The sequence below is a fragment of the Calonectris borealis genome, chromosome 17 (genome assembly GCF_964195595.1).
Source record: "Calonectris borealis chromosome 17, bCalBor7.hap1.2, whole genome shotgun sequence".
Classification (NCBI taxonomy): domain Eukaryota; kingdom Metazoa; phylum Chordata; class Aves; order Procellariiformes; family Procellariidae; genus Calonectris; species Calonectris borealis.
This window is the reverse complement of record NC_134328.1, coordinates 268,783-295,274: the sequence shown is the minus strand read 5'-3', so window position 1 is coordinate 295,274 and position 26,492 is coordinate 268,783. Positions and strand designations below refer to the sequence as shown.

The 26,492-nt window shown below is 51.4% G+C and overlaps 3 protein-coding genes across 6 annotated transcripts in view; 2 read left to right on the top strand and 1 right to left on the bottom strand.

Moving 5' to 3' along the window:
- ERGIC3 (ERGIC and golgi 3) overlaps positions 1-747 on the bottom strand; it is a 29,561-nt gene extending 28,814 nt beyond the window's left edge. For 2 of the 4 annotated variants that reach the window (XM_075166151.1, XM_075166153.1), the window contains exons 1-2: positions 621-747; positions 348-418 (exon numbers count right to left, since the gene is read on the bottom strand). In XM_075166151.1, coding sequence (XP_075022252.1) covers positions 348-418; positions 621-708 — 159 coding nt within the window. In that variant the 5' untranslated portion in view covers positions 709-747. The remainder of the gene's footprint in view (positions 1-347; positions 419-620) is intronic. The other 2 variants (XM_075166154.1, XM_075166152.1) reach the window with 2 other exon arrangements.
- A 3,321-nt stretch (positions 748-4,068) lies between these two features.
- LOC142089554 (centrosome-associated protein CEP250-like) lies at positions 4,069-10,081 on the top strand. The gene is made up of 6 exons (XM_075166149.1): positions 4,069-4,096; positions 5,256-5,324; positions 6,034-6,174; positions 7,315-7,480; positions 8,201-8,307; positions 9,880-10,081. Exons 3-6 carry the CDS (start codon positions 6,155-6,157, stop codon positions 9,887-9,889), a joined length of 303 nt encoding a protein of 100 aa, XP_075022250.1. The 5' UTR covers positions 4,069-4,096; positions 5,256-5,324; positions 6,034-6,154; the 3' UTR covers positions 9,890-10,081.
- A 13-nt stretch (positions 10,082-10,094) lies between these two features.
- Positions 10,095-20,559, top strand: LOC142089553 (fibrous sheath-interacting protein 2-like). The gene is made up of 8 exons (XM_075166148.1): positions 10,095-10,108; positions 11,170-11,314; positions 11,596-11,742; positions 11,926-12,156; positions 18,311-18,436; positions 19,159-19,320; positions 19,680-19,769; positions 20,137-20,559. Exons 3-8 carry the CDS (start codon positions 11,680-11,682, stop codon positions 20,278-20,280), a joined length of 816 nt encoding a protein of 271 aa, XP_075022249.1. The 5' UTR covers positions 10,095-10,108; positions 11,170-11,314; positions 11,596-11,679; the 3' UTR covers positions 20,281-20,559.
- The last annotated feature ends 5,933 nt before the right edge of the window (positions 20,560-26,492 follow it).

The following is a 26,492-nucleotide window of genomic DNA, read 5'->3' as shown; positions in this document are numbered from 1 at the left end:
CCTTTGTATTGCCTGCTTCTAGAAGGCGCAGATGGCGAGAGGAGATTTGGAGACGCTCTCCTGCGACAGCCTCACGGGAGGCCACAAGCCAACCCCTGCGCCAAGCGGCTTTCGGGGGAGGGCAGCCCGCTCCCGCCGCCAAGGCGACCGGCTGGGGGAGAGAAAAACCCCCAGGCAGACCTGCGGCGGGTGAAGCTGCTGCCTGGGCAGCCCGGAGGCGGCGGCGGCGCCTCGGCGGGGGGGCGGGGGCACGGCAGGCCGCCCCGGGCCGCAGGGCCGCCTCTCCGCCGGGGCACCGCGGGCAGGAGGCAGCACCGGGGAGCCAGGCCCGCCCCGCCGCTACTCACCTCCTTGGTGAGGTAGTACTGCAGCTCCGAGAAGAAAAGCAGCACCATGATGAGCCCGCTGACAACCGTCACTGCCGGGGAGACCAGAACCACCGTCAGCCCCGCCGGCCGCGGCCGCCCGCCTCGCCTCAGCCCCGCCTCAGCCCGCCCGCCACCGCCCCGAGACGCTGCCTCCCGCCGCCGAGCACCTGCCCGCAAGGCCCCCCCGGCCGGCCGCCGCCCCAAGGCGAGGCCCGGGCCCGGCCGCCGGCCGCCCTCACCCTGCCCGCTCACCCAGCGCGCCCCCGCACGTCTTGACCCGAAAGTCTTCCAGGGTCTTGGGGAAGGCATCGAACCGCTTCAGCCGCCACAGCGACTCCATGGCGCCGCGCGGCCCGGAACCAAAGCCGCCTTCCGGGGCGGGGCCGGCCCGAAGCCGGCCGAGGGGGCTGCCGGGCAGGGGCTGGGGCTCACGGTCTCCTGCGGGGCGGGACGGTCCTCGCTGCCGCCTCGCCCCCTTCGGACCCTCCCTGCCGACGGCCCCCGGGCCGCTGAAGGACACCCGAGAGACGCTGACTGTGCCCACATGGCTTGGCTGGAAGGGGCTCGGTACCACGGCGAAGCTGCGGGGGAGAGCACTTCTCGCTCGGTTTGGCATCGTCCCCGGCCCATCCATTGCCTCCGACTTTGAAAGGTCGGGAGTTTGTTACTAATGCCCTTGGAGAACACGAGCCGTCCCTCAGGCTGGCTGTCGCAGCAGCAAAGCTGAAAGCAAATCACCTCGGGAGAGTACCAGCGCTTTTTGTGCTGAAGGATGGAAGGGAGGAAACCCCGCTCTCCTGGCCACCTTCGATCCCTGCCGTGTACTCTTCACCCCTTCATTTGGATAACACCTCCATTTCCCTCCCTCGGTACAGGGAATGGCTATGAACTCAAGAGTTAAATCAGACAACAGCTCGTAACAGCTTACTTGTGCATGTAAAAAACGAGTATAATCTTTTCCTAAGCCACATATTTACCTACCACTTGCTTTTTCTGACTGAAAAAGCGCAGTCCTGCAAAATTTCTTTTATTAAAAAAATTTTAAAAATCACTGTCACTAGGAGATGCTTCCAAATGCAAACATAACAAATGCACCCCCGTTTCCCACAGCAAAACATAACACATTTTGGGAAGGGCACAGGACAGGAACCTTGTGATGCTGCAGCTGTTCCTCTACAGGTTCAGAGGCTGACCCAGCTTCCGAGTCTCTGCTTCCAGAATAGCCAGCTCTGGCAGGGGAATGCGCAGTGCTGAATTAGAAGCCCATAGTGCACACGGAAAGACGTCAAAGGGAGTTCACAGCAAACAATATGCATAGACTAGGGAACACCACGACTGAAGAGAGGGACAGATCTGACCTTCTCTCTGAATTAATATGGGCACCTTTGTGAAACTGGACTTGGAAGCCTGAAAAACCCTCCCATGCTTTGGTGGGTAACTGTCCTGCTTTCGGCTGGGATAGAGTTAATTTTCTTCCTAGTAGATGGTATAGTGCTGTGTTTTGGATTTAGCATGAGAATAATGTGATAACACACTGATGTTTTAGTTGTTGCTAAGCAATGTTTATACTGAGTCAAGGACTTTTCCGCTTCCCATACTCCGCCAGCGAGGAGATGCATGAGAAGCTGGGAGGGAGTATAGCCAGGAAAGCTGACCCAAACTGGCCAAAGGGATATTCCATACCATATGACATCATACTCAGTATTTAAGCTGGGGGGAATTGGCCGGGGGACAGCGATCGCTGGCTGGGTGTCAGTCGGTGGGTGGTGACTGGTTGCATCACTTGTTTTTTTCCTGAGTTTTGTTCCTCTCTCTCTCTCTTGTTTTACTTTTCATTACTATTATTATTATTATTATTATTGTTGTTATTGTTATTATTATTATTATTTACTATTATTATTTTATTTCAAATATTAAACTGTTCTTATCTCAACCCATGAATTCTTATATTTGCTCTTCTGATTCTCTCCCCCATCACACCGGGGTGAGGGGGAGGGTGGGCTGTGTGGTGCTTAGTTGCCAACTGGGGTTAAAGCACGACAGTAAACCAAAGGTATGAATGGGAGAAGTGGCCATCTGCTGCTAAGAGCATCTCCCAGGAAGTGGGAGATCAAGTTCCAGTTCTGCTGTTCCCCAGACGCAGAGGAGTGCCCTAACTAGCCAGCTGAGGACTATTCTTTGAGCAGAGCACCTTCATTCTCCTGCTGAACTGCTGAAGTAGGTCCACAGTGCAGGCAGACACAACAGTCACAAGGGGAAGGGGGTTCAATTAGTTATCTGTAGCAACACAACTTCAGCCACTGAGGCTTCCTGGTGAAAACATCCTTAAGATATAACTTGATGGCTTCAGCAGTATTCTCGGCTCACTTGCCAGAGCTAAGCATCATGTACTTCACTCACATAAATCTTACACGCATTTTGCCCTGAACACCTGTGAAGATTCGCATCCTCAGGGAGACCAGGGTATACCAGACCCACAGAAGTACATGGAAGAGAAGTCTGGCGACTGCTGCTACTGCCAATACCACTGTCCAAGGATGCAATAGGGTTCAGTAGCTGGCATGCACATCCTTACACTGATAAAACAAATGGCCATACAGTGCTAAGGTCTCTGACTCAGTCCGATATTGGGATCATGATAAGCACAGAATAGCAATATGATACTAATGATTGCCTGAAGGCTACAAGCTCTGGCACTGCCTCAGAACCCTGGAGGTGAGGCAAGAAGAGTAACAGTACCTCCACTGGCCAAAGCAATGGGTTTGCTAGATGTTTGACTATACCAAGGGGTGGAGTGTGACTGTTCACTCAAGTGAGTGTCATTAAGTCAAAGCGAGAGCACCAGGTAGGCAGCACAGGTGTGCAGAAAGAGCTACAGGGCCATGTTGCAGCCATTATCGCCTGCAGCTGGCTGTCTCCTGCAGCCATCATCTTTGGCAGTACTGTCAGAATCTGCTGACTTTTGGAAATGGTATAGACCAAACTTCCAAGCTGGAAGGTATAAAACATCAACTTACCCAAAAAGCCTTTGAAGTGGACCCAACAGCAGCTGGACCTCTGAGGCTTTTGTGCTTCCCAGAGTGATACAGGGGACGCCTGCACCGTGATGGAGGAGGAAGCATGACCACTCTCACCGTCGGCTGGGGAATTAATTCTTTTTTGTTTGCTCGTAAGTGCATGAATTAAGAGTTACAGGTTGTAAGTTATGAAACCTCATGACTGGAGTGGTAAGTAAATTCACGTAATAGACTAGGCTGGGCAAAGGGGACTGAGCCCTGTTTGTTGTGTGTGTTTGTTATATTTCTTCATGAGCCCATGAAATAAAGCTTAATTCACAAAGTACGTTGTCCTAGGTTTAAAGTTTTCTCACCCCCGGTGTCCCCATACCCGCGATCCGACACGGGTGTCAGGCACCGGTTCCTCCCGCCCCTCCTCTCCCAAACTCTACAGGGAGCGCTTTTTGCCCCCAGCGTTCTCCGGGGCCGTTCACCGTCTCTGAGCAGAACTCGTTGGAGCAAGCCGCTGCCGCGCGGCCTCTCCCCCGCGGCAAAACCGCAGCCCGGCGCGGCACCGTCAGCGAGGAGCGAGAAGGGAACGGCTGCCACAGAGCGGCCCCGAGCGAACCCGGCTCTCCCGCCCCGGAGCCCCGCGGGTGGCGGGCCCGGCTGGCGAGCGGGGGCATGGCGGCGCGGACCCAAGCGGTGCTGGTGCGGAAGCTGCAGGCGAAGGTGAGGAGCGGGGGCGCCGGCCCGGGGGGAGCTGCCCGGGGCCGCGCTGAGAGGGGCCAACGCGCGGCCCCAGCGGGGCCCTCCCCGGGGCCCTCCCCGGCGCTGCCGCGGGCGGGACGGCGCCGAGCCCGGCCCGGCCCGGCCCGCCCAGGCGCGCTGGGCGCCGGGCGCTGCCGCTGTGGCCCTGCCGCGCCTCTCGCTGGGTCGTTTCCGTACTTGGAGAAAGATGCCTGGCTTGCGAACCCTTTCTCCGGCCCCGCTAGCAGGGGGCTGTCCCGCGGCAGGGGTCGAGTCGGCGGGGCCGCTTTTGGGCGTCCCCGGGCAGAGGCGGGCAGCTCTGGCCGGGTTCGCGCGGGGCGCAGGAGCGGCGGCAACGAGGAGGGTGCTAGAGCCGGGCGGGGGGTCGGGGCAGGCCGCGCCCTGCCCGGCCCGGTGCCCGACGGTGGGCACGGCGCTGCTGTGAGGTCCTCCTGCTTTTCTGGCCTGTTGTCCTGGTTCCGGCTGGGACAGAGTTAACTTTCTTCCCAGTAGCTTGGGGGGTGTGCTGTGTTTTGGGTTTAGTGTGAAAGGAGCGTTGATGGCCCCTTGATGCTTTGGCTGTTGCTGGGCGGTGCTTGCACCGGGAGGAGCACAGCCGGGGTGGTGGACCCAGCTGGCCAATGGGGTGTTCTATACCATGTGACGTTATGCTCCGTATAAAAACCAGGTGGGGGGGCGGGGGGAGGGCTCGGCCCCCCCCCCCCCCCCCCCCCCCCCCCGTTCGTGACACGCGGTCGGCGAGCAGTTGCATTGTGCATTGCCTGCTTTGTTTATTCTGTTATTGTTGTTGTTGTTCTCATTGTTACTATTACTGTTCTACTTTGTTTTATTTCAATTATTAAACTGTTTTTATCTCAACCCGGGAGCTTTCCTACTTGTGCCCTCCCGATTGTCTCCCCCATCCCACCGGAGGGGGGGGGGGGGTGAGCGAGCAGCTGCATGGGGTTTATTTGCTGGCTGGGGTTAAACCACGACACCGGTGCTCGCCTTCTGCAGCTGAACAGAAATCTGTGTTCTGCAGCAGGACTGTGGTCAGAACTAGCTTTACTTGCTAAATAGAAAAGCTAATGCAGGAGAAGCCAAGTCTGTCATAAGCTGCATTCGCTCATCTTCATCCTAGGTATCCATCTAGGTACTGCAGTACCGAACTTGATGTCGAGAGTTGGAGCAGCAGCCGGAAGCAGGAGGGGTGAGTGTGCAGGTTGCTATCTAAAGACAGTGTACGTAGCATTCGTTAATGCAGACAAAAAGCTCCCCAAAGCAATGACAGAGGAAAACAAGATTTTGCTACCTGAGGATTTAAAGAAGCACTGTAAAGTTTGCCCGTCAGTGTTTCGTCCAGTTGCCATTCTTAGAGCAGCCAGTAGTCCCAGAAATGCCAGTCCAGAAAACCCTATCAAGAAGGATTTTAATTTTGTGAGAGAGTGCTTTATTGCTGGAGTAACATTTGTCCTAGGTCTCAGGAGAGGGCTGTACTGCCTGTTAAATTATATGGCTGTCTCTGAAAAAGAATTGGTTGAAACATAGCATTTTGGAAGGCAAGAATGCTGGCATTCAACATACAGACCTGGCTCTGTGCTTTTCTTTCTGCTTCATGGCTAAAGTAAATCTAGGAAACGAAGGGTAGGAGAATATTCCCAGGCTTCAAGTGGAAGTGAGCACTTGCGGTCATGAGCTGAGGCTACCCAGCTGGGAGAGTGCAACATTGGGAGACTGAGGAGAGCTACTCACATGGAGTAAGACTCTTCCCCTCCCTTCCTTCGTGTGGTCACGACACTGTTATGTCTGGAAGGAGCCACGAGCTCCTGAGATACCAAACAAATGGAGGGGAAAGCGATGGATGCTAACAGTAGTGAAGGGAACCAAGAATTTGACTAAACATTTCCTTTCTTCTTAAGGGATCCCTTCCAGGCAGATGGGAAGCCACAGAAGACCCCAGCCTGGAGAAAGCATTGCTTCAGTTGGAAGAGGAGCATCAAAGGAAGACGTGTTACCTCATCCTTAGTATCCTGGACGCTCATGGAAGTGAGGGAAAACCTGTTAGTGCTACCTGGTCTCCCCAAGGGAAGAAGTTGGGCAAGCTGTTTTGAAAGGAGAAAGGTCCACAATCTGTTCTGTGGTGCAGTAATAGTGGTGTGTGCTGAATGGCTCTGTTTTGAGCTGGGGGTTGTTCTGGGTGACCTCCAAAGGTCTCTTTACAGCCTAAATTATTCTATGATTCAGTAGGTGAGCTACTCAGCAGAGCCCCATTTTAGGTTGAGAATCAAGCCCTGACATCCTGAACATTTCACAGCGCAGGAGTTTTCCTGTTTGGTTTTATCTGAGTAGCATATCCTGTGCTTGTGTCGGAGTCTTCCAGTAGAGTACTTGGCACCACAGGCATCTTCTGCCATATTTCTTTCTCTGCTTTTCTTTTTTCCTCTGCCCAAGAGGTAATTGTGTGTGGTGTAGAAGGCATCTGTGTGCTGTGTTACTTATGTTGCAAGCTAAGGTGGGAGTAGCGCAACTCCTGTTTTCGTCCAGAAACTGAGTTTCAGGAGGGCAGAAGTTCTTGAAATTTTGTTCATTAAATGTTTCCTGGGTGAAATATTCGTCTGTGGCCCCAAAGTCATTAACCTGCAGTGCTTGACCTTTCAGTTTTCAGTTGAAAGTTTCGTATAAAGCTATTTCCCCTACGTATATGGTGCTGTCTTTGTGGTGTGCAGTTTACTGGATCAACAAGGTGGGGGTCTTTGCTACAGGTCTTACACAGTGTATAGGACAAAGACAGGGAGAAGCTTAACAAGAAGGTGAGGGCAGCAGTGGGTTCAACATTGCAAGGGAAAAGGACGTGGAAACTTAGAAGTGTGGAGGAAGAGGATATCAGGACAATGATAGAGAAAGGTGATGCATCCAGTGATCAGACAGCACGAAGGGGAGGCAAGACGTTAACTGTGGGCATCATCAAAGATGAAGAGGAAGGGACAACTGAAATTGTAGATGGAAATTGAAGGCTCAAAGCAAGGAGAAGCAAATGAATTTGCCATTACAGAGAGATCTTACTGAATCTTAGAAAGCACTTTTACTACCTCTCAGTTTGACAACAAAGTCAGTGTTGAAGAAGTTGGAAAATCACGGGGATGCTGCTTGTGGATAGCAATTGTTCACTGACCTCTTATTGCTGTTTCTCCTTTTCCAAGGTGTGAGAATCTGGCAGCAGTGAACGCTGTCCTGCGGGAGCACCTAGATAAAGCGAATGAGGTTAATTTAGCCCTGAGAGAAGGTGTTGAAAAACTGATGGTGGATTGGATGAGGGCCCAGGAGGAGCTGGAATTGAAGGAGGGTGAATGGCACAATGAACGTGAGGTAAGGATAGGCTACGGGAATGTCAGACGTGATGCCAGAGTGGAACGAGAATGCATTTTACTTCTGGCATAGAGGACTTGCTGTGTGAAAGTTGTGGCTACATTGAGGATGTATTGGTGTTGACTAGCAGAAGACAGGGGTGTGAGATGGAGGAGTGTCAGCAAATTGTGGTGATAGCAGATACCCACCTGCTGTGACCATACTGCTTGGTCTTAAAGGCCAATGCTTTCTGTTGCTGGGCACTGTAGGGCAGTCACATGAACGCTTGTCTTTTCAAGAGTTCCTAAATATCTCTCTACAGCAGTGGAGACCAGAGAGGTCTGTGTGTTTTCAGATTCGGAGTAGGCAACAGAAGATCAAGACAGGCCTCCCTTACCAACAGCCTGTTGTAAGCAAATCTGACCCTGGTCTTGGAGGGGCTTGTTTTTGTCTTCCTCCACCAAGACTGTTAGACACCTCTGCAAGGCGAGATGATGAATCGTGATCAGTTTGCTTTGCTGATATCACTCCTGCAGGAGAAGCGTGGATGTTCCCTTCTTTGAAGTCAGGTGGCAGGTCACTGAGGATGTTTCTGTGGTGCTTCTTCAGTCCTTGATGCCCCTGTTGGAATTGTTATTAAAGGAGACCTGGTGGTGATGGTTGTACTCTCTCCTATCTGAAAGACTTGTACAGTGACAGCAAAGACTGAATTGGCATTTCTTTTTGGTTTTGCATGTTTAGCTTTATGACAGCTATTTAAGGGATGAACATAACCATCTCCTCAGCCTATGGTGTCAGGTGGTAAACTTCCGCTGTCATTTCCTGCAAATGAAGACTGCCACTGACCGGTGAGTAGAGGTTAAGGCTAGATCTCTTGCAGAAAAAATGTAGCTTCCCTTCACACCTGCTTTTTGAGCCTTGATGTTACTTTAGTTGCGGCTAAGGATATGATTTTTCCTTTGGTAGTCTGAAGCAATGCCATTAAGCGTGCTTTAGGCTATTTTCAGAATCATTTTGTTTGATGCTGGTTTTCAGATAAAACTGAGGGGCTCGGACTATAAGCAATGCAGAGGCCCTGAACAGATGAACTTGACTGTGTTGATCTTTGGGCATATTAACACAGACACAGGCATATGTGGACACGTTGGAAGAGACTCACCAAAGCTATGCACGCGGCATGTAGAGCAGTCCCTTTTACAGAGTGATTAAAATCTGCCTTAAATCTCACTGGCTTTCTTTTCCCACTGCTCCTGATGGAAAGATCATTCATGAATATATGGGTGGTTTTTTTTCTTATTTCCAGCTTACATTTATTCTGGTCCATTTGCATCCACTTATTCCTGTACCAACATTGGTGAAAGAATAGCTTCTCTATGCTGTTACTGCATTTATCAAATTTATTTTGCTTAGTTTGATACCTCCTTTTTATGATTGTTTTCTTGTTCTTGGGCTCTCTGAGGTTCCTTTCTCACAGTTGCCTTCTATGCAAACAAAAATAGGTAGCCGTAATAGTACCTTCTTCTGGTGTGTTATGGTTTAACCCGGCAGGCAGCCGGACACCACACAGCCGCTTGCTCACTCCCCCACCTCCCACAGTGGGATCGGGGAGAGAATCAGAAAAGAAAAGTAAAATTCGTGGATTGAGATAAAGACAATTTAATAGAACAGAAAAGGAAGGGAATAATAATAGTAATAATAATTAATAATGATGATGGAATATACAAAATGAGTGATGCACAATGCAATTGCTCACCACCCAATGACCGATACCCAAAACATGATCGCTACTTCCTGGATCACACCCCCGATTTATATATTGAGCATGATGTCATATGGTATGGAATACCCCATTGGCCAGTTGGGTTAGCTGTCCTGGCTATGCTCCCTCCCAGCTTCTTGTGCACCTGGCAGAGCAGGGAAGCTGAAAAGTCCTTGACTAGTCGACTACTTAGCAACAACTAAAAACGTCAATGTGTCATAAACATTCTTCTCATGCTAAATCCAAAACACAGCACTAGGAAAAAAATTTAACTCTATCCCAGCCAAAACCAGGACATGGTATCAGCACGCAGTTTCAAACCCTGGGTTACTGTCAGCCATGTACCTTATTTGATTATAAGGTTTCCTTAATGTGTAGAGTATGCCTGACCTACTAGTTAATTCTTGAAGCCTTCTGGCTGTTCTATACATTTCTTCTTGTCTCTGAGGAGAAAATAGACTCATTCCTCAACCATCAAACAGACCTATTGCTCAACTATCAAGATGTGTCCTGATCCCAAAATGTCAGATGAATGATTTGTCCCCAACGAAGATGCCATCTTTCCTGCCAGGTTTTACTGTTGTGCAATTATGTGCTTCAAAGTGAGTCAGCTGGTAAAGATGGTGGTGTGAACATTATCTCTTTCTTTATTATTCTTCAGAGATTTGTAAGAGCTGAAGGCAGAGCAAATGAGGCTTTCTGGATCTATACTTGTAAACTGCTCCCCCCTAAACTCTGGGATACAGCTCTGGGAGTCCGTCACTCTGGGTAGACCTGTCCTAAAGGATCAGGCACAGCAGCAAGTGGAACAGGAAATAAGCTGGAAGACTTGGGAAGTGATGTGCTTACAGGTCAAGGGGGACCTGGAGAAAGAAGGAGCTTCAGGACAGGTAAATGTGTTTTAAACTTTGCTATTACCAACGATATCTTTTGTGGTTGTTTCTTGGATTCGTAGATTGGCTGTGTTCATGTTTAAAACACACCCATTCTGCACAGCCTTGTTTCTGTCCCTAGTCAAACTATTGCCTTCAACAGAACGGATAGAAAAAAACATCTGACTGACAGAAGCTCTTCTGAGTAGGACAAGACTGGAAAAGAGATTGCATATTTCAATGTTTTTGCTACTAACTGATTCTTGGTGAGAAATTGAGACCAGCGTAAAGAGAGCTCTGTCTCTTGTACAGCCCTTTTGCTACCCAGGGCTGTGCTAAAGGGAGTTGGGAGGAATTTGCACAGGACTGTCATATAGACCTCTGTACTGATGTTTCCTTGCAAGACTGAGTGCAGAAGGCCTTTGGGGCAAGAAGTGCTATTTTGCCACATCACTCTCATTAACCTGAATCATCCTGTGGTCCTATGATTATTGGATTGGAAATTCATACACATCTCCCCAAACAGATTGCAAGCTCTTTCATTAATTCACTGCTGAAAGGCAAAAGTAATTGTGGGAATAGTAATCTGGACTTTAAAAGTCTGTCTTACCTAAGGAAGAACTTTGGAAAGCCTTATATCCAACGTATGAAAGAGGAGAGAGAGAACTAGCAGGCAGGAAGTTGTTAGCTACCTGAAAGGAGGTTGTAGTGAGGTGGGTGTCGGTCTCTTCTCCCAAGTAACAAGCGATAGGACGAGAGCAAATGGCCTCAAGTTGCGCCAGGGGAGGTTTAGATTGGATATCGTGAAATATTTCTTCACCGCAAGGGTTCTCAAGCATTGGAACAGGCTGCCCAGGGAAGTGGTTGAGTCACCATCCCTGGAGGTATTTAAAAGAAGTGTAGATGTGGTGCTTAGGGACATGGTTTAGTGGTGGACTTGGCAGTGTTAGGGTAACGGTTGGACTCGATGCTCTTAAAGGTCTTTTCTAGCCTAAAGGATTCTATGATTCTATACTCTTGGTTTCGGAAATGAGACTGTTTTTACATTAAAAACTTGTTTGTCTTTCCCCTTCTCATAGACTGAAGGACTTAGCTGCACTTGAAGGAAAACGTTCATTGTTACAGAGTGAGTTGGTAGTCGCAAGAGAGACACTGGAGGAATCGCACCTTCAGAGGGATCTGCTGAAGCAAGAGAAACATGAGCTTACAAGGGCACTGGAAAAGGTATGGTCACCTTATTCCTAGGCAGCACTTAGGGGAGAGGGAGTTGTGATAGCAGGACCACCACAGACGCTGTTTCTGGCAGTAGAAGACAGGGAGACAGTTCTCCTTCCTGCAAAATGGTGATCAGATCACATAGGCTCTTTGGTGTAGTTAGGTCCCACGTGCTTATCGGGAACACTGAACTGGGAGTATGTCAGAGACACAGAAGGGGATCTGGAGTTGCTGCTTAAAGTCAGGGATTTTCCTGTCTTTGTTTTCATGTTGTTCTTTTGTCTCTTCAGGCAGAGCAGTCAGTAGCAGAGTTGGCAGGGGCTCCGAATAAGCGGAGTGCTGAAGTAGCTGATCTACATGTTGCAACAGTGAAGATGAGCAGTATTAACGAAGCCCTTGTGTTGGATAAAGTGCAACTGAAGAAACTTGTGTTGCAGGTGAGCAGAGTTGCCAAAGATCTTGCGAGGTGTTCGTCTCCAGCTGCTGCTTCTTTTCAGATCTCTTGCCTTCAGACAGTGTGACTGTCTGAATATGGAAATGTTCCTTTTTCTGTCCAAGCCAAACCTTCTACATAGTAAATCTTACTGTCTTTTATTTCCTCTGTGTTTCTGTGATTGTAGCTGGAGCAAGAGAATGATGTTCTGTCAGCTAAAGTGGACAAGATGGAGAGAGCAAAGATCTCTGACCAGGAGAAGCTGAACTTGTGTGAAAGAACAAATGAAGAGCTCTGCACAGAGAAAGGCCACCTGGAGCAGCTGCTGAAGAAAGCAGAGGAGCAACAGGAAGGGCTGCAGGTAGAGCTGAGGATACTGGTAGAGGAGAAGGCAGAAACCCAAGAGAAACTCGATGAGGTGAGACCAAAAACCTGGTGCTTTCTGGGTGGGCTTTTGGCTACTTAGCTCAGTGAAGCTGCATCTGTTGGATTCTGCAGTGTTTTTGTCAAGGAGACACTTGGTAGTCCTGGAGGTCAGAAGGCTTTGTTTACTTCTTTTTGGAAATGTGTTGATGGCTTGCAGAGATGTTCTGCAATTCTCTGAGTTGTTCTCTGCTTCTACAGATTGCTTTAATCCACCTGTCTGTGTTGGCCTCTTTTTTGGCTTTTGCTAAGCTGCAGAGAGATGATTTGTCTTGCCCATGGATCTGAATAAGGCTACTACTCTCACATGTGGCAAAAGAAGCAAAGAGCGTAGCTCTTCACCCTTTTTCTGAGGCAAAAAAAACCAGGGGTGCATGTTTCTATTTATACTTTTTGTTGTGAAGTCTGCAACTTTCAAAACTGCATTTGTTCGAGCCTAGAGAGCGGGACAAAGCTGCAAGTCAATGTCTTCTGTCTTGTACTGCTAAGAATGGGAATGACATCTTGAAATTGTTGAAATTGTATTTTAAGACATACATGCAGCTTTGAATTGCCTGACCTTCTTTAGGCTTTGAGGAAGAAGATGAGAAATAGGTGGTCACGCAAGACGGTTTACTCTGGACTAACTGATTTTGGTACAGTCGAAAAAGAGCTTGCAAGAATCATATCACTGGAGGAGACTAGGGAGTCTGCCATCATTTAAGCGTCAGTTTCATCATGTACAATCTTGGGTATTATGGGATAACTTTGAGAGGAACATTGTTTGTTTCTGATGGTCTGTTCTCTGTTAGACAGTCTTAGTTTTGGAGTAGGTGGTATGTTTGGCAAATACCCAGCAGAGGTGTTATACTGAAGAAAAAAGCTAAAAAATCATGGTTAATCTTCAAGCTTGAATACCAGCAAGGTATGTCAGGCAACTTCTTTGTATAAGACAAGTAAACAGTGTTGTTGACATGAAGTACTGTACAAATAGAGTCTAACATCTCTTTGGCCACATCAGCCAGACTTTCATATGACAGTGCTTACCACAAGGGCTGTTCCCTGCCAAGTGTCACCTCATTGCATCCAACTGCTTTACACACTGAAGTAGGTGACACTTCGATATTTTTTTTTTCTTCTAAAAGGAGAAACCACATGTATTTTCACTTTCTTCAGCGAGCAAAGTTGCTTTTGCTCAAACTTTCCTGAAAATTTCCAGCACTGGAATAGATTCTGATAGAATTCTAGTTTGCAAGGTGGCAGTTCTGGAAAATGCAGTACTTTTGCATGAAAACATGTAGTCTGGGGTACATACGTTTGTCCTGAAGGAGCTGTCTGGCCCCAGGCAACCCAGTAGAGCCTTACACATCACTTCCAAGTTAACAGTCCCAGTGCCTTTTGGCAGCCCAGGGTACTAGTGCAGTATACAGCAGGTGCCCTTAAACTTTCAGCCCACAGTACAGGATCTCTTTCTCCTCTAGCTGATTCAGAAGTGACATTGGCTGGCTCTGCACAGAAAGGACTCTAACTGTATTTTGTCCCACTTTCAGGTTTACCGCCAGCAAGAGTTCAGCTAGCAGTGGTCTAGAGCAGTTGCGCCAGGGGTCCTCTTGCCAAGGGCATACACTGGCCAAGGTGTCCAAAGAGAAGGAATTCCTGGTGCATGAGAAGGCTGCCCTAGAGGTGCGACTGGCAGCCATGGAGCGGGACAGACAAGGTCTTTCAGAACAGCTGGCAGAGGCGAGGTAAAGGCAGGGAGGAGACCCTAGGCAGGACATTATTTAACATCTGCAATTATAAAGGTGGTAATCATTACACGAGGATTTATTGCATCCTGTGTGCTTTTCAGATGCTTTCGTTGTCCATGGACAGAAAATGGACGAATCTCGAGCAAAAAAAACCCAACAGTATACCATGATTTGAATGTTATTTTTCTGACAGCTAAAGCTAGCAAAGCTCTCGTGAGCCTTGGGCTCATGTTTATGCCCCCTTGCACATTCCTGTGAAGTCCAAAGCAAGCCAATATAATTCCTCAGTATTGGTACCTTGGCTGTGCATTGAGTAATAATTAAACCATGCAGATGTTTAGTGAAGCCTGAAGTTTCTCTCTGGTTTTGGTTCCTTGTTCTGTGCATTTGAACATAGATCTTTCCTTACCAAGTAGTTTGGATCTTCGGAATTTAAGGCTATTACATGCAGATATTGTGAGTAGGACACTGCCATTTAGGGTGAAGCTAGAGGCTCATGCTGAAAATCTTGAAAATCCTTCTGTTTCTAAGCTAACTCTTGTTCCCTATGGTGAGGACCTAGAGTTGCTTACACCAGCAGCAGGGAAAACTCTTCTGAATTCTCGCCAGTCTTCAGGAATTCTTGCCCATCATTGATGTCTGGGTTCTGTACTCCTTACCGCATGCTGTTTAGAGACACATGTCATGGAGAAGTTATACAGGGAAGGAGCAAGACTCTGTCCTGCTGTATCGGGTTTCTAAGATCAAATGCGACAAGTTCTGCTTTTCCAAAAAAATCCCAAAAAACAACCCAAGGTATAGAGATGTTTGACCTCCTCTTAGGTGTTTCTTAGAAGACTCCTGAACTTGCAGAGCTGTACAAATGATGTTTTATAGATTGTTTGTCATACTGCTTGACTTTTACGCTTTACCACTCCAGAATGTGTTGTTAGCAAGGTTGCTAACACCATTTTCACTCAGTCTGTTTCTTGAGAGCTGCTGCTTCTTCTGAGCTCCAGCTTCTCTTATTTGATCCAGCTGAATTATGTTTTGTCAATTATTGGGCTGTAGCAACTATTCTTGCCAGATGTTGTACTGCTGAGTGCAGTGGGGAAGAGGGGAGAGGTGAGCAACGGGCCAATGGCCTCTCTCAGCCTGGGAGCCTCCTTTTCCTGGAGGAGCCCGTGCAGCCCGAGTGATTAAAGAGGGCGGTAGCTGGGAGCCTTGTGGAGGGTGTCCTGAGGAGGTGTGCGGCTCCAGGGCCGCAGAGCCACCGGGGAGCTCCCCCAGGCAGAGAATAAAGAGTTTGTTCCCGAGGCCTTGCTTGTGCCTACACTTATTCACGCCAGGCCGTACTGTGCCTGGGCATTTTCCCTGCAATGTTTTCCCTCGTCTTCCTCCCTCCTACAGCCTGGGTCAGGCTAAGACCCAGTTTTACAGGGAGTCTTAAGTAGGGAAGAGAAAAGTAGCCAACGTTTTTGCCCTGTTTAGAAGGCTTGGCGGCCGGGCTGTTGGAGGGGCTGGTCCAGCTCTGTAAAGCTATACTCACGCCTTATGCGAGTCCCATATGTAGGTGCTGTTGAAGGCTGCGCCTTGTTCTGTGCATTTATTCTCTCGTCCCCTCAAGACCTCATGATGGTCTGAACAGCAGCTAAAGGAGGGTCATGACCGGGAGTTCGGTGCAGCTTTCTCCTGAGAGTGGTGGATCCATGCGTCTTTAGCTGCAACTTTAAGAGCAGAATAAGTACATAACAGCACTTGCACAGGACCCTCGCGCTTGGCTTGTGATGCATCCTTAGTCTTACAGACCTTTATCGTCACATAATCTCCCGGGTCGATACGGATGCAAGAGTTTCCTAAAGGGAAAGCTTGTGTAATTACCGCTTCAGACCGTTTCTTTTTAAAACTATCTTGTAGATATCAGACATATTGGGTAACTGCTTCATCCTCTGCCAAAAGGCTTGTGTGTGCTGGAGCAAAGGATCCTGGAATTCAGTCTGGTCTTCCGAATAAGATCTCAAAAGGAGTTCATTTATGGCGTGGGTTTGGGCATTGCCTTAATTCCCACAGTGCTAATGGTAAAGCTTCTGTCCATTTTAATTGAGTTTCTCTACAAATTTTTGCCAGTGTAATATTTAAGTGCAGTTCATTCTCTCTCCCTGAGCTGAGGATTGGGGGTGGTAAGGTGCATGCAGTCTTGGTCGAATGCTGAAAGCTTTATACAGGTTTTCTAATATTTCAGCTGTCAAACGTGATCCTTTATCCGCGTCTATTTCTTCAGCCACTCCGAAACACGGTATGAGATCTTTCCGTAAAGCTTTAACAACCACTTGAGCAGTTGCTTTTCGAGTAGGGAATGCCTCTACCCAACGGGGTAATTGATCCATTATAGGTGTTTTAGTCAGTCTTTTGGAGGCATATCTGCAAAGTCAATTTGTAGTTTCTGGGACGGCATCCAGGCCCAAGGGTGGGGCCTTTTGATTTTTTCCTCTGTCTTGGACTTTGCATTATATTCTGCACATATCAAACATCCTTCTGTGACCTGTAATATTGCCAGGGTCAATCCAGGTGCCACCCGTGGTGGAGAGACTAGATTTCCTAGATAAAGTGCTCCTCCACGTGTCCGATGGTGAAGTTCTCTGACCGACGGTATCAACATAGTCCTGGGGAGAAAAGGTTTTCCTTCTAATGTCCGGGTTCCATTTACTCGTTTTGCTCGTCAATGTGTCCATTTTTCAGTTTGTTCTGTGAGGAAAGGTTCATGTTCCTTTTTTAAGTCTACTTCAGATACGGTCATTAGCATTTCTTCCTGTATTTTTGGTTGGACCGTAAGGGTTGTAAGGCTGCAGCCTTAGCCGCACCGTCGGCAAGATTGTTTCCTTCAGTCAGAGCAGAAGTATCTCGCTGGAGGGCTTCATGGTATAACAGTGCTACCTGTTTTGTTTTTTCTAGAGCGTGTAGAAGATCCAAAATTTGTTCTCGTTGTGCTATTTTATGTCTCGCTGACGTTAGAAACCCTCTTTCTTTCCAGATCCGTCCGGTTGCAAACGCTACACCCAGAGCAGATTTGGAGTCTATGTAGATGTTAGCGGTTTGATTTAACTCGCCACACTGTTCTAAGGTCATATTTGTTTCGGTTAGTAGTATCAATTCATAACGATGCACACGTTGAGGGGTAAATAAGGAATGACCCCTCTGAGTTAACACAGCTTTCGCTGCATGGTGCACCTTTACCGTTAGGGGGTGCATCCTGTGAATCCTGGTTTTCCCAATGTGCAGAGCACAATGGCAGTCTTCGTGTTGAGGTCCTTTTTTCAGGGCTCTTTCTCCTTAGACCAAGAAGCTCGGCACGAGTACTTGTTCTCGCTGCTCCTGGGATAGACAGTGGCGTCTCCACCTGGAGACCGCTCTGCCACATGTCGTTTGGGTCTGGTCTGTCTGGAGCAGGGAGACGGCCATACTGTGGAGGCCCAGAATCGTGCACGTGAGCAGGTCCAAGCAGCCTGTTCCAGGGCTCAGCAAAAGGGGAGCCGTGGGAGCAATCCGCTCTCTAACGGGAACTCGCTACCCTGCTGTGGCGCAAAGCTGGGAAAAAGAGGTACAAGGAGGAGGAAGGGGCAGCAGGTCAGCACCGAGTCGAGGCCCCTTGCTCAAAGTGGGGTCAGCGAGAGCGGGTGGCCCACGTGCATGTCCAGACGGGCCTCCAGGCGGGCCCCGGGGCGGCCTAGCAGCAGCCGGGCAGTGGCGTGGCAACACGGAGATGCAGCAGTGCAGTGGCGCAGCAACGTGACGATGCAACAATGTGGTGGCGCAGCAACGTGACGATGCAACAATGTGGTGGCGCAGCAACGCGATGACGCAACAATGTGCGATTGCTCTATGAAGCCGCTCGCTGGGAGACCGGCTGTGGTGGCCGCTGCTGGGCGCCTCTGGAGCGAGAGGTGCCAGCGCAGGGTCGCAGCTCCAGGACAGCTCTTGGAAGGAGCCATGGAGCCCCGTCTCACTGCTGGCGTCCGAAATGCGGAGGCGCTGCTGAGCGCAGTGGGGAAGAGGGGAGAGGTGAGCAACGGGCCGATGGAGAGGGCTCAGCCCGGGAGCCTGGGACTGCAGGGCTGCTCTGGGGCCTCGGGATGTGCCCGGGGAGCTGGGAGGGACCCAAAGGTGGTTGGGCCGGGGAGAGTTTGCAGGGAGTCCTGCCCCTCCGCCCAGCCTGGCTCACGGCTAAGCAGGTGGGAGGGGTTGCTGCGAAAGGACGCGGACGTGGGTTGAGGCAGGGATGGGAGTTGTGGGGACGGGGGTGAGGAAGAGAGAGCAACTTTTGACTGCGCCACTCTTGGCGCTCCTCTTGGTTGGAGTCTTCCGAGGGACTTTCTAGCAAGTGCCCCGTGCAGGAGGCTTATGCAGATAGTGCCTGAGTGCTCATGAGTGTCTCCCTCTTTCTAGCTGGGGAACAGGAGACAGCCACTGGCAGAAGGAGGTACTGGGCTGCTGGACCTCCCACTTGGGGTGAAGATCCCTCTGCTGCCGGGCTCCAAGCCTGTCTTCTGCAGGACAAAGCTGGGGGAAAAGGTAAAGGAAGTGGAAAGGGGTAGAAAAGCTCTCCTCTCTTACGGGGTCCCCGTCATTCAAAGAAGTCCTTGTGGCCACCTGCTCTACAGTGGGGGCTGCAGCCCTTCAATCTGGCAGCGCTGGGGAGTAGAGGGAACCTCCTGGCTCCCTGGCACGGAGACAAAAAGGAGGACTTGTCCGGTTTCTCTTGAGGGAGAGTCCAGCCTTCTCCTGCTTGCCTTGTTGGCGTATTTGGAAAAGCTCGGGCTTCTCTGCTTGGGGAATGCACGCAGTGTCCTCCTTCTACTCCAGCTTGCCGTGCGTTTTTGCCAAGGCAGAGACCTCCTGGAGGCAGAGTTAGATGACACACCCCTTAGGCCTGCCTAACCCTGAGGAGACTGTTTTCAGTGCATTATCCATTTGCTGCGTTTGAACTGTCGGGCTTGAACTTTTCACTCTGAAGGTTCATTTCTGTTGTTTTCTGCAAGGTCTGCAGTTCTTCCCCGTGGCCTAAGATGCCTACTTTGCTGGTGGGGTTTGTCTTCTCTCCCCCAGCCCAGCCCATCACAGCCTAGCCCAGTCCAGCCTGGCCCTGCAGTCCGGCTGTGGTGTTCTCTGTGCCTTCAGAAGGATGGAGAAGAGTGTTGCTCTTCAAACTACCTTTACCTTTTCCCAAGTACCGCTTGGCACCTCTTTGCTGCTCTCTCCTGCCTCCTTCATACTCTGGAAAATCTCTCTTACAGCTTCACCAGCCCTCTGGTTATTTCAATCTGGGAGATCCGTACTGCCGCCTACTGAGCACAGAATACAACAGCCTGCACGACCCGCATCTGCAGGCCTACCACAAACGCAAGGACAACCTGCAGAGGCTGAAGAGGGAGGGTTACATCACCAGTGACGGCAAAGTAGGTTTGGACGTCGGGCTGATAAAACCAGCCCTCATCACGCGGGGTTCCCAGAGCGCTTGCTGTAAGCCGCCTGTTGCTGGCGGAGGGCACAGGGCTGTGGGGCTGGTTTCCCTGGGAGCAGAAGCAGCGCCAGCGTCCCTCTGGCACTTCCCACTCCAGCTCCTCTCGGGCTGCCCGGCGCTGCCCGAGTGTTGAGGAGGCAGCCGGTGCGAGGCCTGGCGCCGGGGCGAGGAGCACCGCTCAGCACTGTCTGGGGGGGAGTCAGGGGCCCGCTGGGTTTGGGCTGTTTTGTGGAAGGCAGTCTATGTAGCTGGCTTGACAGTTCTTGGGGGATTTCTCCCCTCGTCTCTCCATAGGTGGTTTGCACCCTGAAGGAGCTGAATGAGTACAGGCAGTATCTGACCACGCTCAAGGTGGAGGCAGAGAAAATGTTCATGCGAGAGGAGGTGGGCAAAGCGGAGCGTTCGTGGACACCTGTCAGCGGCAGGGTGCCGAGGGCTGGGGCTTTACTTGCGGCATCTTGGGGAGGGGAGGCGGTCAGTGCAGAAGAGGCGAGGGCTGTGCTGCTGGGCCAGGCGTTGTGGCAGGGAAAGGACTATTGGGCTGCGAGCTGAGCTAGCGCAGGGTGCATGGGTGGGCACGGGCAGGAAAGTCTGCGTGCTTGCAGGTGAGTCCCAAGGGAAGCATTTCTCTGCTGCTCCAGTCGCGTGGCTGAAGCAGGGCGCTGTCCTGGGCCCGCGGGACGCCTCAGCACGCAGGGGCGTGAGCGCTTGTCCAGGCAGCAGCAAGCCACAACCTGGTGTCACCTTTCAGAAAAAGCTTTGGCGTGACCTGGCCAAATTAGAGGATGCCTCCGAACTGCCGGGAGGGAGTGACATTTCTCGCCTGCGAGAGTGGCTGCTGCAGGAGCAAACAAAGAGTTTGCCAGTGGGAGAGAGGAAGAGGCGGCAGAGGTAAGAAAAGGCCAAGTAACGCTTGCTCTTGAAGGGGACCCGTGGTGCCCAAGAGAAGTCCTGGAGCCTCATGTTCCAGTAAACAAACAAAGCCTAGCCGTGGAAGGAGCCGGAGCTGTCTGCGAACACGTTGGCACGGTCTGTGTTTGGAGCCTTGGACAGGCAGCTGGAAGCTGCTGTGGGGACGACTGGAGCAAAGCAGCCCGGAGCAGGATGATGGGAGTGGCTGAGCGGAAAATGGCCTGGGCAAGATGGACAGAGCAGCTCCCTCTCAGCTGCCTTCGTTTCTCTTGACAGGCATCTCACTGTGATCAAGAAGCGGATTAAAAGACTGGAGGCTCTTGACAAAGAGCAACGCCTCCTCCAGCAGGCCGAGTGCCAACAGCAGCAGCAGCTGGAAAAGAGGAGACAGCCAGGCACCCAGAGCAGCTCCAAAAAGTCCGCTCTCGAAGGGGGGCCGGTGAGTAGGAGCCGGGTGGATGCTGGGGGCCGCCTCTGCTGTGCGGTAGTGTGTTGGTACTCAGGCCTCGGGAGAGGGTGCTGCCACAGACAACAGCTGCTCGGGGCTTGCGAGCGGTGCTTGGTTGCTGAGGAGGTGGTGCCTGGCTGGTGTGCGACGTGTCCTCGTTTGAGGGTGTCTGTCAGAGACCAAGAAACGAGCGCTTTCCTTCCTGCGTCTCTCGGACACGAGGCACTAGCCCTTTCTGACGCAGAAGTGTGCCTGGGCACTCTCAGCGGCCACTTCCACGCACAGACTCGCACATTTAGCACGAAAGTGTGAGCTGCTCTAAATGGCCGCACGGTCCATGGTGCTGGTTTTGCGTCTGGTTGAAAAACTCTGGTTTTCATCCAACGACTTCTGCATCCAAAGATGCAGCGTCCCTGAACCTGACAGTGCCGGTGCTTGGCCATTCGTGGGTTGGTTTTCTCTTCAAGGAGGTCTTCAATTAGGTTAGCGGAGAGCCGGCTGTTGCCTGACTCTCATTAGCGGGGGGGCCCGTTAAACGTTGCCCGGCTCCATCCCCTGCAACAGCCTCTCGGGAAGCGTTTCCGGATAGTGTGGGGTGGCACCTATGCCAGGGCGAAGGGTTGAGCTCCTTCTGCCGTGGCAGTCAGGCTGTCAAGCTGCAAAAGAGCAAATGACGGGAGAGGACAATTTCAGGCTGCTGCCTGGCTCTGTTCTTGACTTGCAACTTCTCCCCCGCTTTGCACGAGACTGGCAGCCCACGGTGGACTTTCAGACTGCCTCCTGTCCCAAGGACATTTCCTTGGGCTGGCAGACGACAGCCAGGTGCCGCAAGAAAAAGGATCGTTTCCTCTTCTGCTCTCAAAACAACCATTCTTGGTATTTTGCCTCGAAGAGGGGCAAACGGGCCACCCTGATACAGGGCAGCAGTGCCCCGAGAGCGGCTGGGACCCGTGGCAGAGGAGACTGGAGCGAAGAGCCCGCTCCAGTACCTTCCACGGCTTTCCCTCCGCTATTCAACTCTGCCCAGTGCCTCCCGCGGCGGGAGCCAACGAGCCCGTTGGAGGTACCAGCCTCTGCGGGGGCCCGCTGTGCCCTGGGGCCTGTCCTCCGGCCACGATCAGTGCTACCCAGGCAGCCGCTAGCTTCCAGTTCGGGGCCCGTGGCACCTGGTTCACCGTGCTGAGGTCCAGGGGGGCTACAGTGCCCTTTGCTCTAAGCAAAACAGCACCTGCTTGGTTCTGAGAAGTGCCCACAACCCTTGGCTCCGGGCCACGGGAGACCAGAAACCTCTGCCTGCCAGGTGGCCTACAGAGGAACCAGAGTTTTTCAAGCTTGACTTGCTAGGGACTCGTCTGGGCAGGGGTCTTGTGAGGAGGAAGAGGAAAGCAAACCGAGGTGAAGGAACACATTCACTCATCAGCTGCTCCTCCTTTTAGTCTCCAACGTGTGCCAGAGAAGAAGCGCCTAACAGCATACAACCTACGCTGCTGCGGGCTACGCTGGCAGAAGACGAGGAGCTTAAAGAGATGGCTGAGACCGTGGTCCAGGAAGTGCTGGAGCGGGTGAAGGCGCTGGATCCGTCCGTCCGTGTCTTAAGGAGGGCTCCCCGTGAGGTCAGCGGAAGGTTGTTTGCCAGTGCCAGAGGGGCAGAGCCTTTGGACCCTTCTCCTGCGAATCGCCGGGACAAAATTAGACTGGTGGCTCGAGAGATTGTGGCGACCGTGTTGGAGAGCTTTGGGGAGCATTTGGTATCCGGCACGTCCGATGCAGCTGAGCCGGGGCTGGCGGCCAGGCAGAAGCTGTCAGAGCTCGTTGCCGGAAGAGCCACCCGAGCGGGCAAATCCGGAGAAGAGAGGTGGAGGGAGGCGGAACTAGCAACTTCTGACAGAGCATCTTCACAGTCTTCTATTGACAAAACGACCAAAGAGGCTGTTGAAAGCGTTTGCTCCACCTTGTCATCCTTTGTAGCTTCTCAGTTTGAGCAGGACTTTTGCTGTCAGTTTTCTGAGATCCTGAAGCTTCAGGGCGTGACAGAAGGACAAGGACCACCCAGAGCATTGGAATGGCAGATCCCAGAAGCAAGCAGGAGAGCAAAGTTGCCCGTGTTGCAACCATTGCAAAACGCTGCTTACGTCTCACGAGTGAGTCGCCAGATTGCCAAGGAGAGCATCCAAGAAGCCGTCTCCAGAATTCAGCAGCTGGAGGCAGAATTGATCGGCTATGCCAAGACCATTGTCCTTGAAGTTCTGGAAACCGTGAGGAAGAAGTTGGAGGAAGACGGGAAGTCCAAGCAAAAATCAGAGAAGCTTCAACCACCTCTCAGCCTCCCTGCAATAGTCACGCCTTCAGAGGAAGCAGGAGAATTCAAAGAGGAGCGCTCACGTACTCTCCTCCCATCTGTCCTCCGAGGTGCCGAGCAACATGCTCGCCGGCCAACAGAAGGCCTTCAGAAGTCCCGGGACGACACCTCCGGAGGCACAGCAAGGTCTTCTGTGCCTGCATGGGAAACTCTGCGTATACTCAGGCCAGGGAGCACCGCAGGCACCCTCCCCTCCACGGGCCCGCGGTTTCCAAGGCAGCCCATGCCTCCAGTGGGTCCGAAGCCTCCCAGCCAGGCAGGAGCTCGGCACAGACCAGAGCGTTTAAAGCTTTTCCTGGAGGAGCCCGTGCAGCCCGAGTGATTAAAGAGGGCGGTAGCTGGGAGCCTTGTGGAGGGTGTCCTGAGGAGGTGTGCGGCTCCAGGGCCGCAGAGCCACCGGGGAGCTCCCCCAGGCAGAGAATAAAGAGTTTGTTCCCGAGGCCTTGCTTGTGCCTACGCTTATTCACGCCAGGCCGTACTGTGCCTGGGCATTTTCCCTGCAATGTTTTCCCTCGTCTTCCTCCCTCCTACAGCCTGGGTCAGGCTAAGACCCAGTTTTACAGGGAGTCTTAAGTAGGGAAGAGAAAAGTAGCCAACGTTTTTGCCCTGTTTAGAAGGCTTGGCGGCCGGGCTGTTGGAGGGGCTGGTCCAGCTCTGTAAAGCTATACTCACGCCTTATGCGAGTCCCATATGTAGGTGCTGTTGAAGGCTGCGCCTTGTTCTGTGCATTTATTCTCTCGTCCCCTCAAGACCTCGTGATGGGCCTTTGGGTTCCCACCCGCGGTGGGCCTTTCGCTGTCCCGCCAAGGGGCCGTCCTTCAGCTTTTCATCTTTCCCAGAGGACTCCTCCTCCTGGCTCCTCAAGGCATCTCTCTTTGCCTTTCCATGTCCCCTAGGGACCGTTTCAGGGCCTTTCGGGGCAACCGAGGGACCACCTTCTGGTGCCTCCCAAGGCCCTCCATTTCTCTTTTTGAGCTTCCTAGGGCCCTCGGTTAGCCCTTTGGTGCAGCCCGCAGCTTTAGATGTGCCGTTTGGTGCGGCCCAGAGCCCTCCGTGTGCCTTTCGGTGCCCAGCCCGAGCCCTTTGCGTGCCGCTGGGTACCCACCACGGCCCTCTGTGTGCCACTGGGTGCTACCCAGAGCCCTCCCTCTGCCTTTCTCGATGCCCCGGGAACCCCTTTTATCCCCTTTTCCCCTCAAGACTGGCTGGAGTGGCCTCCCACCCTGTCCCCTACAAGTGAAAGCTGGGGGAGGAACGGGGCACAAATGGCGGTTTGGGCGTGGGGTGGCCAAGTCAGTGCAGTTTCTCGAGTTGAGGCTGCTTTGCCCGTGACAGGGCAATGGTCTAAAAATGGTCTACCAAAGCCAGTGCAGCAGCAGCAGCAGCAGCCTGCGGGCAGCCCAGCTCCAGCCCTGCCCTCTGAGGGCCAAAGCTGGGAAAAAGGGGTACAAGGAGGAAGAAGGGGCAGCAGGTCAGCACCGAGTCGAGGCCCCTTGCTCAAAGCAGGGTCAGCGAGAGCGGGTGGCCCACGTGCGTCTCCAGGCGGGCCTCCAGGCGGGCCCGTCTTAAGTAACGTTCCCTCCTTTTGCTTTGCGCATACCTGCACACTTTAAATTGGAGCAGAATAGCATTTGTATCCACAAATTTGAGCAAATCGGGTTGGGCACGCTTGAGCAAAACAGAAGACTGTGATCTCTACAATAAGTAAAGCTCCTAATAATCGTTAATACCAAACTGATAAATGGTTTCAGTATTGGGGTGATAGAAGGAAATAGATTTGACAACCAGTTCCACGATTCTATTCCTTTTGAGTCCTGTCTTACGTTTTGTACTAAAGCTTTTAAGTTTTTCAGTTGGGCTTCTATTGGTTTATTGTTATCTGTGAGACTGAAACAACAAAGTCCTTCCAAATCTTCACACCCATGGTTGGCCCTAAGTAACAAGTAATCTATAGCTGCTCTATTTTGTAGGATTGCTTCCCTGTTCAAATGTTGTTCCTCTTGTAGTAATGCAATCAAAGTGGAGGTGGCATTCAGAGTTTTTGCTAGCGTACAGGCCACCTCTGTCAGTTGGAGGTCGGCACCTAGTGCTAGTGCAGGGACTCCCACTAACGACAGGCTCAATGCTACTGCGTCCGCTTTGCTCAACAGATTTACATTTGAGTCACAATCTGGTGGTAGAGCCGGAGATAGGCTCCTTCTCCTTCTTTTTGTGTTATATTTGGCTGAGGCATTTCTTTTTAGCGGGGAGACTGTGAGTCTTCCAAGTGTGCACGGGCCCCTGGCTGCATTTTTGGGTATGTAATTATAGGTAGGCCTGCAGGGTGAATCATTTAAGGCAGTCTTTGGTAATAACAGCCACCAGCTGAAACTCGGAGTTAGGTGTTGGAGTGGAATGCCTCCGATCATGCTGAACAGCAGCTAAAGGAGGGTCATGACCGGGAGTTCGGTGCAGCTTTCTCCTGAGAGTGGTGGATCCATGCGTCTTTAGCTGCGTTCTCTGGGGCCATTCACCGTCTCTGAGCAGAACTCGCTGGAGCAAGCCTCTGCCGCGCGGCCTCTCCCCCGGATCCTGGAATTCAGTCTGGTCTTCCGAATAAGATCTCAAAAGGAGTTCATTTATGGCGTGGGTTTGGGCATTGCCTTAATTCCCACAGTGCTAATGGTAAAGCTTCTGTCCCTTTTAATTGAGTTTCTCTACAAATTTTTGCCAGTGTAATATTTAAGTGCAGTTCATTCTCTCTCCCTGAGCTGAGGATTGGGGGTGGTAAGGTGCATGCAGTCTTGGTCGAATGCTGAAAGCTTTATACAGGTTTTCTAATATTTCAGCTGTCAAACGTGATCCTTTATCCGCGTCTATTTCTTCAGCCACTCCGAAACACGGTATGAGATCTTTCCGTAAAGCTTTAACAACCACTTGAGCAGTTGCTTTTCGAGTAGGGAATGCCTCTACCCAACGGGGTAATTGATCCATTATAGGTGTTTTAGTCAGTCTTTTGGAGGCATATCTGCAAAGTCAATTTGTAGTTTCTGGGACGGCATCCAGGCCCAAGGGTGGGGCCTTTTGATTTTTTCCTCTGTCTTGGACTTTGCATTATATTCTGCACATATCAAACATCCTTCTGTGACCTGTAATATTGCCAGGGTCAATCCAGGTGCCACCCGTGATGGAGAGACTAGATTTCCTAGATAAGGTGCTCCTCCACGCGTCCGATGGTGAAGTTCTCTGACCGACGGTATCAACATAGTCCTGGGGAGAAAAGGTTTTCCTTCTAATGTCCGGGTTCCATTTACTCGTTTTGCTCGTCAATGTGTCCATTTTTCAGTTTCTTCTGTGAGGAAAGGTTCATGTTCCTTTTTTAAGTCTACTTCAGATACGGTCATTAGCA

What these genes read in the sequence shown, in the direction of transcription:
- LOC142089554 (XM_075166149.1), top strand. Translation starts at nt 6,155, where the DNA reads ATGGAAGTGAGGGAAAACCT. An exon ending in ATGGAAGTGAGGGAAAACCT is followed by an intron (nt 6,175 to 7,314) that starts GTTAGTGCTACC and finishes TCCTTTTCCAAG; the next exon opens with GTGTGAGAATCTGGCAGCAG. An exon ending in AATGGCACAATGAACGTGAG is followed by an intron (nt 7,481 to 8,200) that starts GTAAGGATAGGC and finishes TTGCATGTTTAG; the next exon opens with CTTTATGACAGCTATTTAAG.
- LOC142089553 (XM_075166148.1), top strand. Translation starts at nt 11,680, where the DNA reads ATGAGCAGTATTAACGAAGCCCTTGTGTTGGATAAAGTGCAACTGAAG. An exon ending in TGAAGAAACTTGTGTTGCAG is followed by an intron (nt 11,743 to 11,925) that starts GTGAGCAGAGTT and finishes CTGTGATTGTAG; the next exon opens with CTGGAGCAAGAGAATGATGT. An exon ending in CCCAAGAGAAACTCGATGAG is followed by an intron (nt 12,157 to 18,310) that starts GTGAGACCAAAA and finishes CCCTCTTTCTAG; the next exon opens with CTGGGGAACAGGAGACAGCC.